The sequence below is a fragment of the Bemisia tabaci genome, chromosome 1, assembly GCF_918797505.1.
Source record: "Bemisia tabaci chromosome 1, PGI_BMITA_v3".
NCBI classification, from domain to species: Eukaryota; Metazoa; Arthropoda; class Insecta; order Hemiptera; family Aleyrodidae; genus Bemisia; species Bemisia tabaci.
Window position 1 is genome coordinate 28,638,188 of NC_092793.1, and position 13,153 is coordinate 28,651,340.

General features: G+C 38.7%; 1 protein-coding gene across 3 annotated transcripts in view; it reads right to left on the reverse strand.

Annotated features, from left to right (window-relative positions):
* Nucleotides 1–10,758, reverse strand: part of dom (domino helicase) — a 64,028-nt gene extending 53,270 nt beyond the window's left edge. For 2 of the 3 annotated variants that reach the window (XM_072299345.1, XM_072299341.1), the window contains exons 1-6: nt 10,535–10,758; nt 8,484–8,565; nt 6,679–6,960; nt 5,883–6,045; nt 3,150–3,254; nt 696–868 (exon numbers count right to left, since the gene is read on the reverse strand). In XM_072299345.1, the coding sequence (XP_072155446.1) occupies nt 696–868; nt 3,150–3,254; nt 5,883–6,045; nt 6,679–6,960; nt 8,484–8,561 (801 nt within the window). In that variant the 5' untranslated portion in view covers nt 8,562–8,565; nt 10,535–10,758. The remainder of the gene's footprint in view (nt 1–695; nt 869–3,149; nt 3,255–5,882; nt 6,046–6,678; nt 6,961–8,483; nt 8,566–10,534) is intronic. The other variant, XM_019057243.2, reaches the window with a different exon arrangement.
* Between the last annotated feature and the right edge of the window lie 2,395 nt (nt 10,759–13,153).

Here is a 13,153-nt window from a genome sequence, read left to right on the forward strand (position 1 = left end):
ATGCCTCAAAAAACCATCAACAAAGTTTTCAGGAGATCGGTAGATAGATTAACATCATCGAAAACATTTCTTTAGGAAAAAGCATTGCTATTAGGATGTAAGGTTCATTAGGATCTTAAGAATGGATTCAAAAGATGAGAAGGGCTCACTAAGAAGCTTGAGAGTGAACTAGACAAGAAAAAACTTGATTTTCACACAGTTTTATTGATTTACTGCAGAAACTATTAACCTATTTTAGTAGGTGGTGTGATCCTACTATTAAAATTACAGCTTTTTTCATTCCTCCTTTGATAAGATATTTACAGAATGGATTAGTTGCTGCTTCTCTCACCTCCAAAAAAAAAAAAAAAAAAAAAAAAAGAATAGATCTAAAAATAGGCTATCTCAGACAAATGCCTCAAAACCATCAAGGATATTCAGGAGATCGGTAGATGGGGTGTCATCATGAGCCTCATTCACTGTATTGATAGAAATGCAGTGTCTTTACAAAGTTTCACTAATTAATGCCAAAAGAATTGGGATACTAATAGATGCAGTGTTCATTGGCATTACTTACAGAATTACTTAACTATTCGAAAGGCTTGTAGCACTGCTGGGAGAGGGTTATTGATGAATTGATTCAATGAGAATGAAAAGAGAGCAAATTTTTTATGAAAGGTTAACGACACATGACCAAAACATAAAAAGGCACTTACTTGTTTTGCTTTTTCAGCTATCTGGTCAGAGCTAGCCATAGATTTATCACAGAAAGAGGACACAGATTGCTGTCGAGAATTTTGCCGAGGAGACAGACTTGAGACAGAAATTTTTCTTGGAGACCCAATCGCCTTTTTGTCTGATGAATGCTCTGGATCCAAAGGAGTACCACCTGAAAAGTTTGAAAAGATCATTAGAGATTTCAATGCTAGAGAAAAGATAATACATATGCTCTATCAAACGCACCGAGACTGGTTATGTAATTCAAAACTGAGCTGTCAAGAGTTGATAGAGGCTATTGCTAGAAACCAAGATCAACGCATTCGGTCAAAACCTGACAAAGTTAGTACAGTTTAAGTAAAAAAAAAAATATGTGGGTCTCTACCTTATTTAACAGGAACACTTTTTGTTACATGTGGCGTAGTCTCTACAATTAATGTAATTGCAAGTTTTACATGACACATTACCTCAGGACGTAAGTTATCCGGCCATTATGGCCAGATAGGACACTGAAATGAAAGGACACAACAGACCATTTCGACGCTTGTCTCTTTGAATCTAACAGGATCAACTACCCACCACTCTATACGCCTGTTGGAAAGCTCACATTGCATGCGCGGTTTATGGGGCAAATTCTGAATGATTTTGGTTTCATTTTTGCTAGTATTTTGAGAAAAGTCTTGGAGAGAAACAAAGAATCGGATACAAAAAACATTTTGTCATTTGATATTATGTTGCTGAAGAAAATGTTCCTGGTCTAAAATTGAAGTTAAAAGCCAAAATCAAGATGGAGGTCAAGAAGTTTCAAAGTGAGAAGTTTTTGATAACAGAGTGCATGTACCTCACTGGTGCATCGCAAAAAAATATTTTGAAAGCATGTCCTACGAGTGAAAATGCTCGAAACCCAGTTGAAAGTCTTCAAACAACTAACTTCCCATCTCATTTACAAAATTTCCTGTCTCCTCTTTGATTGCCCTGAACTTATGAAATTCCCATAAAATTCCTGCATTTCCAGACCTGTAGACACACAGTTATTGTCTTATCTACTCCGTTCATTGAATATCTCATGCAGGGAGGAAAATATTTCCTGCGTTACTCCTAAATGTTCTAAGTTTTCCTGGTTTTTCTGTAAATGGCAACCTTGGTGTAGGCCACAATTAAACCTGGAGGAAGTCTGAAGAGGGCTGAATCATAATGAATTCTATAAAATTTACACCTTTATGAGCGAAAAAATGGTCAACTAGCAGGAGTCCTGCTTGGGAATGAAAAATGATCCTCAAAAATTTTCCTATTTTTACGAGGTAGAAATCGATGCTCCAAACAGGGATCGAACACAAACAGAACTTCGTGACAAACTTGTGGTGTACTATTTCCTTCTTTTCTACGCAATCCTTAAACTCCGGAAATTAGTCAGAGTTAGTGTGTTGCTTGGCACATAAAAGTAAATACCCTTGAGCCGGTGGAAAAAAAGAGCTTTTATTAGGATTCCTAAAGACCAATAGAAAAAAAATACTTGAAACAACGTTCCTTTAAATTTGACATCAAGTTGAGGAAGATTGGGAGCTTCTGCCCATTAACTTTTACAAACCTAAGTTCAGAAAATTGGTTAAAACAGAGAAAATTAACTTCAAGACTTCCAAAAATGCCAAATTCTGGGCCAATGAGCAAGTACCACCCTTTCAAGTTCGGACCACCTGAGACAGTGACTAAACGTCTGACAAACCAGAAATCTACAAGGATAACAAGCACTGAATACAGAGTATCCACTTTTAATACTTCACACGAAAAAAAGTCTGTAGCATTTCATAATCCAGAGAACATGGCACATCCATGTTCCATGGTCTCAAAAGTTGCCACAGGATAGCAGAAACGGCTCTGCTTGAAGAAGCTAAGCTTCTATTTGGTGAAAGGCAGCACAAGCACAAAAAACACAACGAGGCAACTAAAGGAGGGAAATGAATAATGAGAGCAAGATAATTTTACACGGAAATAAGGAGAAGAGAGTGAAAGAATTGAAAATCAAATTATAATGGAAAAAAGAATAAAAAATATAAACCACATGCGGATGAGGGCATCAAGATAAATTAGAGTCACATTCTTGAGATACTAATGGCTGATTTGTTAGGACAATACATCAGTAACAGCGGCTTTCTTTCAGAAAATAAAATGGTGAGCCATTTCAAAAACTTCAACTGAAAAAGCTTCTACACAGCAAGTTCTATCCAAAACTAAGCGAACGATCAATACAAATCAAAATTGTAATTTAGGAGATGGGTAATGATAGCTCTCAGGAATTTTCCTTCACAGATTTTTTAAAAAATGGAAACAGAGAGAAATGCTGAGTCCTGGTTTTTAAAACATTCAGTGCAAGACAACCAAGTGCAGCTTTGGAAAAAAAGGACACGAAAAACAAACGGGACAAGAGAACATAACAGTACGGATGCGATAGGTACCTGGGACCAAAGGAACACAACTAGTGCTACAAGATGAGATGTTAGCTGGTCGACTGGCAAATACCATGCCATGGCGACCACCCTGAACTTTTCCTGGAACTTGACCTGTCAAAGCATACATTACTGAATCATTAAAAAATTTTCCACAATTTGCTTCTTTGACACTTGAACAACTCTTGCTCTTGTAGTCTTTGGGTGGGATGAAAATATTCCGATTCTCATAACATGCTACGAGATGTGTGAGTAAATTTTTCAACTCATGACCCCTTCTCAACCAAGTGAAGTTGGAGGGAGAGGATTTCATGATACTAGAGGCAGTCCAGGTAGATTGGAAATATGGTTTGCAAAAAACTCGGGTGGATGTTTTTGACATTTCCTGTGGGGATAATACCTACTACTGCTATGTAACCTAACCTAAAAAGGATAACCCACTGCAGCATTTTCATGTACGGACTCTCAGGAAACAGAGATGGTGGACAATTGTAAAGAAGGATACACAGTTATCAGATTCCATTATTAAATAAATTGTCCTCTGGGTCCTTTTCATGCAATTCTCAGTGGCATTTAAGAGGATCATCAAAGCAGCCGATAGATAAAAGATTCAGACAAAATTCCAGAGCCGAAGACACACAAATGATGGGTAAAAATTCACATTCTGGATTCTTTACAAGAATGATTTCAGTGCGTGATTGAGGCCTGCTCTTGTAAGTGACTATTAGAAATGTACTTAATGTTTCGGCCTTATGATTCTTGAGTGACCTTCTCTGTGGTCAGCCAAAAATCTTTATAACACACGTAATTCCAATGTCATTGCAAATGTAAAAAAAATAAAAAGAAACGCTGTGCGGCACTTTATCGAGGGACCGAGAACTTGGATATGCAGGTTTAATTAATGAGCGGGGGGGAGGGGCTGCTCATGGCAGGCACCCACGAATATGGATCCTGTGCAAGAAATTGTGATGACTGATCATTGACGGCCGGTGCATAACAAAGCAGGTAGACTAAATATTAGTGCTGGAATGGTGCACACAGTTTTAACAGATGATTTGCAGTTTCAAGAAGTGTTTGAGAAATCGATGCTGCAAGTTTTGACTAGGATACAGAGGGAAAAATGCGTCACACATTGTCGTGCTTGGAGGTGAACTTAAGTATTTCTTAGGCTTTTTTCCTGCACTCAACAAGCAATTTGATGTTCATGCATTAGTCTCTCAATACGTCCTAATCCATGATTACACTGATTTCCACTGTATACTGCAACTGCACTTGGAAGAATGTTTGCTTATCAGATATTGGTGACATGGGATCAGGTAGACTCACTAGCATCCTGGATATAGTAGACTTTAAGAAATTTTCCTCTTCCCTACTTTCCCTCCCCCAATATTCATAAAAAGGCTTTTGCAGAGTAAAGGTTTAAATTTGGCCTTGTTGGTAAAGTGTAAACCTCTTCAGTTGAGAAAATATATTTTTGCATATCTTTTAACCTTAGACTATCCGGGTGCACACCTTTCTGTGAAAAATATATCTCATTTGAATCATCTTTTTAAGCACACTTGAACATTTCTCCAAAGAAACATGATTCATTTTGGGTGCAGATAAATAAGTGATAAGAGTGATGAGATAGGTTAGTTTTGGATCTCAATTTACACAAGACATAGGAGCAGTTAGTCAAAATCAATCACTATGAAATAAGAAGCAGAAACGATGCAGTGTTTGTACAGACATTGATGATACTACCATGTGTGTTATTTGGAGGGCATTCTTCTGTTTTCTTGCCTTTAAGAGGATGCACAGTCCGTCAAAAAGAGGGCAAAGGGAGGCAGAGGGGCTCATGAAAGTAAGGGCAACAGAAGACACCAAAAAGTTCACATTGTGGAATACGGTTTCACTCAGAGATTGCTCTTCATTCTACATCTTTATTTTCCCTCATTTTATGGCGACTCAATGGAGTGACTCTCTAGAGCACAGAAACGAAACCAGTCCCTGTCTCTATCAAATACTTCAGTCTCTTTTAGGGTATATCTGACCGTAGGAAATTAAAACGAGCATTCATATTTAAGTGTGGGATTGCAACTAAAACAGAATTAGCTTAGTAAGCTTGTATGAGTGAAATGAGCACAGGAATCTATGTGTTGCAAAAGGAAATTTGATTTGATTCAAAGAGGTCCACTTGGTTCTATGTAGTTAAAAAGGTACAAAAAAATGAGAGAGCAAAGCTGACCCCTAACAGGTACCAACAAAGAATTTATGTGTATCCAAAAAGCGCATGGCACATTGAATTATTCGATTTTAAAAACATGACAGTCTTGGAAATAGGGACTCTTTCAATAACGCAAGTAATTAAACATAATTGAGGAACTGTCAAAAAAACGCTCCCCCCCCCCCCCCCCCCAAAAAAAAAATTGACTTCCACCTGGGGCGATTTTAAAACTTAAGTTGGGGAATCTTGGTCCACCTATTGGATTGACATCAGTTGCAAGCTTTTAAGGGTCAATTTCTGAACTAATTAGATTGATGACTTCTGAACTTGAAATCAGCTGACTGGATATCTTAGTTGACATTTTTGAACTAATTCTTTTCACTTACTAATATGTCTTGAATTCAGTCCAGAACCAAAATACTGGACAATTCAGCTGGGCACCTCTCAATACATTTGACTTTCAGACAAGGATGACAGAAAACGAAGAGAAAATGTCTGAAAACCAGAGAGAGTCCTTGAATAGTATCAAACCATACCTTGTTGCGTAAGTCTTGCAACTGCCGCAGGAAGTGTGGTAGAAACAGCAACAGGCACACCTCCAGAAATCCTCATCTCTGGCTGCTGCTGTACGGATGGAGGTGGTTGAATGACAAGATCTTCATTGGGCTCCAGGCGGAAGGTTTTCAGATAATTCACGACCTAAGAAAAAAAAAACCAGTGAATCAATAAAAATAGAGAAATTGGAGGAAGCTAAAAGAAATAAAATTGAGCGGGATAAAGCTGTCTGCCGTGTATGTAGAAATTATTTTGTAAAGTATCACCAGAAGTAACCAAGAAGCAGTACAAGAAGTAGAAGTGGTAGAGGTAGTAATAGTAGTAGGAGAGCTGTGGGAGCTGCCCCAATTACACCTATTTTTGGAACTGGGGCCGCTTTTCAAAACTGAAGTCAAAAACTTATAAGGCCTTGTTGAGGAGTTCAAAATAATAAAATCATGCAACTTGTCTAAATTATCAAAACAGTCAATCACAACTGATCTTGATTAATTGATGGCACGGATTGATTGTTTGACCTTTTAAAGTCTCTCTTTCTGTTTTATACTTTCCTTCCACTTATCCATTGGAAAGCAAATATGCCTACGAGCTTTGAATTGAAGGATATTTGAGAACTGAAAAATTTGAAATAAATTTCTAGTGTAATCGAGAACTTTTTAAGGCTTTAAGGACCCCGATAATAATTCATTCTTGGCATAATAGCCTAAGCTAAGAGAGAAATACTGAAAGAAAATGACTCATTGAAAACTTATGATGATAATGATTCCAAATAAAACTTACCTGAGGCAGCATAGGTCTTCGCTTCCAATTAGCATAATCATTCACTTCACCTTTGAAGTGGATAAATGTATACTCAGCAACTGCATCAGTATAGCGGTTCTTCACTTCTGCTAATTTCGCCCTTTTGCGGGCAAGGATGTTCCGAGCCTTTTCTGAATAGAGCTCACTTTCCGCTTTTCTCTTCCTGCCACCACTTTCGGCGACCTGCCCACTTCGATTCTTCAAGTCCAGCATACTGTCAGGGTACCTCCTTGCACCTCCACTTGTAGGACTAGACCCTAACTGTGAGAAAAAAAGCATTTACCTTAAAATTATGATACAAAGAAGGGAGTAGAATATTAACTTAAGGTCTGCAATAGAGGTCACTTTGTTCTGCACAACTCAGACAAAATTCAATAGGACAGAAAGTATGAAGATTGTGTAGAAATATGAATGTCTAGTATAATGTAGTTTACATCAAGTAACTGATTTAGGACAAGTTCTCACTATGATCAAATTGTCTTATGTAATAAACAAGAATACACAAAAGAAATTGAGTTCCACCTTTCACATCAAGTTGGTCCATTCCTGTTAAAATGTTTTGTTTTCTGCGGTAATCTTCTTATTCTTCTCAAAATAGAGCATTTGACAAGAACAGAAACCAAACATTGTATGGCGAATTTACTCTTTGAATTTTCATGAAGAACATAATGGATGCATTGGCAATATCCAGCTTCAACTCCTGAGCAGTTTATTAGTGTTTTCTAGGTATATAAATTCAAACTTTCTGCTTGCTTGAGAGCCGAAATATACTTGATTTATAAATGAATACACTGCCGGACCAAAAAGGAACATACAAGTATGTCCCCTTTATCCGACAAGTAGCTCATTTAAATCCTAATATTTTCATGGAAAACAGTAGTGCTAGACCCACGCTACTTTGCTAGGTAATCAAAGCCAAAAAATTTAAAAATTTGCTGGAAGTCCTAAATTGGACTTGGCTGAGTTCCAAAGTAAAACTGACCATTCAACCAGTAAACTAGTTCAAATACTGAAGTTTCAACTGGTATTTATCTTTTGGCTTGACCCCAGCTTATTATTCCAACCCAACTATCTGATCGTGAGCTTAACATCTCCCCCCCCCCCCCTCCTTCACCCCATTGTGACACATGACAGCGTCCATTTCCAGTTTCACATCGAGTTGTGAAAGTTGGGGACTCACTTGCATCAAGGAAAGACTTTACCGTACTATACGTAATAAAGCGGAAAGCTTTGGAGTGCACAAATTTCTTGCCTGGAGTGTGAGTTAGGAGTGAATTTTAGCCTATCCAAATATGCTTGTAGTAATTTAGGAGCCATTGTCCATAAACAACTTCTTTTTCATTTGATTTTGCAAAAGTTTGCAGCTTGCATTTCAAAATTTTAAGCTTGTTCACTGGCTTTGAAAGATAAAACTGAACTAGGTATTTCGGACTTCGTCCTATAAAGATACTTTAAACAGGACACATCATGCGCAAAATTTGAGCATTGGAGATAAAGTGCAGGAATGCAATCAGGGCCATTCGAAATCTTGACAAAGAATGATAAAATTCACGGTTGAATCAGAAAAATTCCTGGCTTTTCAGTGACTTTCCAATGTTCAGTTAAATTTCCTGAATTTTGAGATAGTACTACTCTAGAAAATCAGATACATGTGAAAATATATTTCTTCCGCACAGCTTTTGATGATAATTCCAGTAGCTTCTTTGTCAGATTAATGGATAATGCTTTGTCAGAGACTGATGTTACACTACACCAAAACTGGAGAGAGGCCGAGAAAAACTTACTTGTTGGGCTAGTATATTCATTCCACTTCGAGATCGAGAAGGTGTCCCTCCTCCTCTCATTTGACTACCATCATTCATCTTTCTAAAAAAAACGGAAACAATCATATTACTTAACTTTGAAAATATTGATATTCATTTTTAGTTTTTTCCAAGATGATACCACGTGCTTGATGGGATACTTTAGTCACAATGATACTAAAGCTGCCTTGTCAGAGTAAACTGTTAACCGTTTGGAAGCGGAAGTACCTGATTCCAAACGGTCAGCGTTGTAGGACTCTGTTAGAATTACCCGATGACTTGTGTTTTCATATGAGAGCCCAACATTTCTACCAAAAGCTCGACGATCTCAGGAGGTCAATGGGACAATTAGGTTGCATTTGCAAACCAAAGAAACCAAGCAGAATCGGTAAAGTTCACTTCGACGACGTACCTAATAGAGTGGACTCATCGTATGTTGAGATAAATGTCCATCTCTGATTACCTCTGAATCAGCACCACAAAACAGGTTAATACATGCAGTTAGATGGTACTACTGATGAGTGGTGACCTAAACAATGTTAGACTTTGGTCTCAACATACAATGAGTCCGCTCTAGTAGCTAGAGGTGTCGTCAGCTAAGTTGATGGTTGTTTACTTTCGGTTTGCAGGCATTTTCGCGTCACTACTATCCACATGAAAACATCCGACTCTCTCAGAAGCAAGAACACAAACTTAGATAAGTTTTTAAATACTTTCAAACCTTGTAATACTTCAATTTTCAGCCACAAAGAAATCACAACCACAAAAAAGTCGCAAATCATAACTGATAAGTATTTTTTTTGCGATACGATCATGAGACTGATGTTTTCAGTGTGGATAGTAGCAAACGTTGCTTTATTCAGAGGCCCAAATTCGTCGTAAACCGGAAGTAAACAACTGTCAACTTAGCTGATGACACCTCTAGCGTTCTTGATAAATTCAAATATTCATGGTATGGGCTCTGGTTTGGTTTTGAATAACTGAAAATATAAATATCTCAGATGTTAAAATATAGCTCTCTCGTAAAACTCTAATCAATAGGTTGATTTATGAATTCTGGGGTGCTTCTCTTTCTACCCTGAAACTTATCTTTGGTAAGAGGTAATGACAAACTAGCTCGCCCGAAATTACATGCTGTGATAGATTAAGTTAACTAATACTTCAGCTATATCAACCTATCTTATTGCTACAGAAAAAGTTCTTTATAGCAACAGTAGCAACCAAGTCTGCAATGATGACATGCGTAAACAAGAGGTTGACCACTGTTTCTGCTTCCTTTAGTTAGAAAATAGTTCTCCTAGAAAGATGGGGAGTTCTATACGAAGGAGAACACCGACAAGGTACATAGGATGGTTTACTACCTTGTGACCCATCAGAACAATCACAATCCAACCTCTAATTGACAGTATTTATTCACCAAATAAGATACTTCTCTTTGATTACAGTCAGTGTCAAAGATGGCGAAACGGAGGTAAAATTCAGGTTAGATCTCTTATAGTCTCGGCAGTCCAAACAAACCATACATGTTTACTGGAATGTGCACAAGCACCAAGTCACAAGGTAGTTCTGCTTAATTCATAGGAACATACATTCTGACACGATACGATTGGTGATGACTTGGAGAGAGGAAGCCGAGACAAAATTGAAATAGTTGCGGTGGGTCAGCAACAGTTTGACGAGAGCAAATAAGTTGGAGACCCCAAGTGAGGGTTTGAAGGAGTAAACACAAATGAGGCAATGAAGCAAAGTATCGAATCTCGACAGTAATGAAATAGTATTGCGAAAGATATTAAATGAGGCACCAAAAAAAGGCAGGGGGAGGATTTTGAATTTTGAAATACAGGTTAACAATGATGCTAAACTCGAACTCAAAGTCGTGATGAAAAATTAATCCGTCATAACAAGGATCGAATCAATGAGTTCGTTTTACGCTAAAACAGGCCGATTAAATACGAAATCGACCGTTAGGGCTAGAGAGTGAAATAGGCGAACGACATCCGCCATCTTCCCGAGTCTTTGTTTGAAACGCTTACCATTTTTATCCGTCTTTTCTCCAACAATCGTACGCCATACCGGAAGAAGAAGTGAAGAAACAAATATTAAAGAGCACTAGGATGATAAATATTATTGTTTTATAACTCTTAATTTACATTTTAACATTTTATAACGTTGATAAGGGTGCGATTAAGAACCGTCTTGACCCGCGATGAGGCCGATATCGCTGACTTGAAACAAATATGGCCGCCATTGGAGAGCAGGAAGACTTCTCGAGGAGCATGGTGATCTGACCAATCACAAGCGTTGATACATGCATGACAACTTTCGCAATGCATGCTGGGAGGGAAAAAAATAAATCGGCAGATAGGGTGCGTTCACACAAACACGAACAGCAGATCTAACTTTTTACTAACTGTTACGACTTCTACGCATAATATCTTTGAAGCATGAAGATACCTTCAAACTTACAGTGCTCGCTTTTATTATTATTAGTTATTATTATTATATTCCCAATTATGAAAAAATGAAAGTTATAGTATCCCTGTATAGTTGCCCTGATTAGTAGCTTACTCATCATCACTATGATCGTCGGCTAGAAAGCAAAACATTCAGGAAAAAGTCGCCTGTATGAAACGTTTTACATGGAAGAAATTAAACCCATCTGAAGGAAGCAGGTATATGCTTTTTTTTTTTGGCAAATGTCAAAATCTGGGCACATTGCGATTTGCCCGGCAAGTAGCAGAGGCGCCATTGGGGGGGGGGGGGGGGGGGGAGCCAGGCACTTGCCCGGCCCTGCGTTTTGGAAAGAACCATTTGGGCCGATCAAACCGCGCGACATGACGGGAAAGGGGGGGGGGGGGGGGGAGCGGGTGAGTTGTCAGAAAGAGTCTGGGATAGAGTAGTCTGGAAGACGCGATTACCATTTCCATCGTGAGAAGCTGAAAAAAAAGCGAAAAGAACTCGTTACTTAATGGCCGGACCCTGCGATAACCGGAGATGTTGCTTGTGTGAGGAATTTGCGATTTGACTATTGATTCTTGTGTAAAAGTTTGCAAGAAACACGATGGTGCCACTGGTTTCTCTGAAATCAACTACCAAGCTCAAAAAAAAAGCTCTCAAGTTGAAACCAAAATGGAGGGGACATTTTCTAGAGCTGGATAGACATAACCAGGGCCGGATTTACCTACTTGCCGCCCATGGACCGCCGTTTACTCGTGTTGGGCACATTTTTTGGGAAAGCCCTGTCAACACTATTAGCAATAGTTCACGGAGCTTTGCCGGAAGTTATCTCTGTGTGGACAAGAGTTTCCATTTGTAAGAGATGAACGAAAAAATTATGAAAGAGCAAACATTAGTGTGTTTAAATGATTTTAACTTCCGCCGCCTTGCCACGCAGACCGCATTGTTTTTGACGCAATGCGTAAAGTATTCCGACAGTCTTGTAGGCGCTATGCGTTTCACGCCAGCCGCAATTGAAGGCCTTGTCTCCACGAGCCGTTTCACGAGATTTGTCCCAGCGTTAAATTCCACTTACGAAGTTGGGAAAAATATTGAGTTAATCAATATTTTTCCCAGTAGGTACCAAGTATGGTACTTGTACCCCTAGGACCCACTGAGAGAAGAAGAAGAAGTGAAAACGAACTGTGCGATATTTTATTCATTACTACATTGTTAATGTTTGTTTAGTTAAAATAATGTGTCTAATTGTCAATTGAGTGAAATTATTATTTTAATCCCGGTTAAATACTCGACTTTAACCAATTTATCTTCCCGCGAAAACTATAGTCGCAGGACTGTATGAGCCCCGTCCCGTGGAGACGGTAACTGGGAAAAATCCCAGAAGTTTCATTCCTGCGATTCAAACTTGGGACAAATCCCATGAAAACGTCCCGTGGAGACAAGGCCGAACGCACCACTGTGTTTGACGCAATGCGTGAAGTATCCATGCAGTCTTGCAGGCGATATGCGTTTCACGCTGACCGCAGTGACCGTACTGTGTTTGATGCGATGCGTGAAGTATTCATGCAGTCTTGTTGGCGCTAAAATGTGTTACATGCCGACCGCCGCGCTGAGGGCTTCTCCCTTTTCATCTCAAGTTCTCGCAGAGAGTCCTCGTCATCATTTCTCTCTAAGCCAAGTTCCAGGCCAAATTGCGTGTTTGGATTTTCTCTTAACTCGACTAATTGAAGGTGCTGTCTTTTGTATCACTGAAAGACGACAAAATTATAAATTACCATACTCTCAGGAAATGAGAGATTTTGTCGTCTTTTCTCGCCTGTAATTTTTTTCAAAATCCGATTTTTTTATTCCTACATTTAAATAATTTGCAAAATTTGCCGCCCCTTAGATTTGTCGCCATGGGCCGCGGTGGTCCATGTGGCCACCCCCTCCTCAAAATCCGTCCCTGTACGTAACACGCACAATATGACAGATCATTCGAGCTGCATTTAACTCATTTAACTTAGAAAATATAAGATTTTATTTTTTATGAAAAATTGCAACCCTGTAACGAGTTGAGAATCTGCGATAGATCGCGCTCCCGGCGACGGCACTCTGAAAAGACCGCGAAATATGAATTCATGTGATTTTAGCCATTTGTAAATTGTGATCAAATCTTTAAAATCTATCGTAGCTTTTCGAATTATGAATGGAAT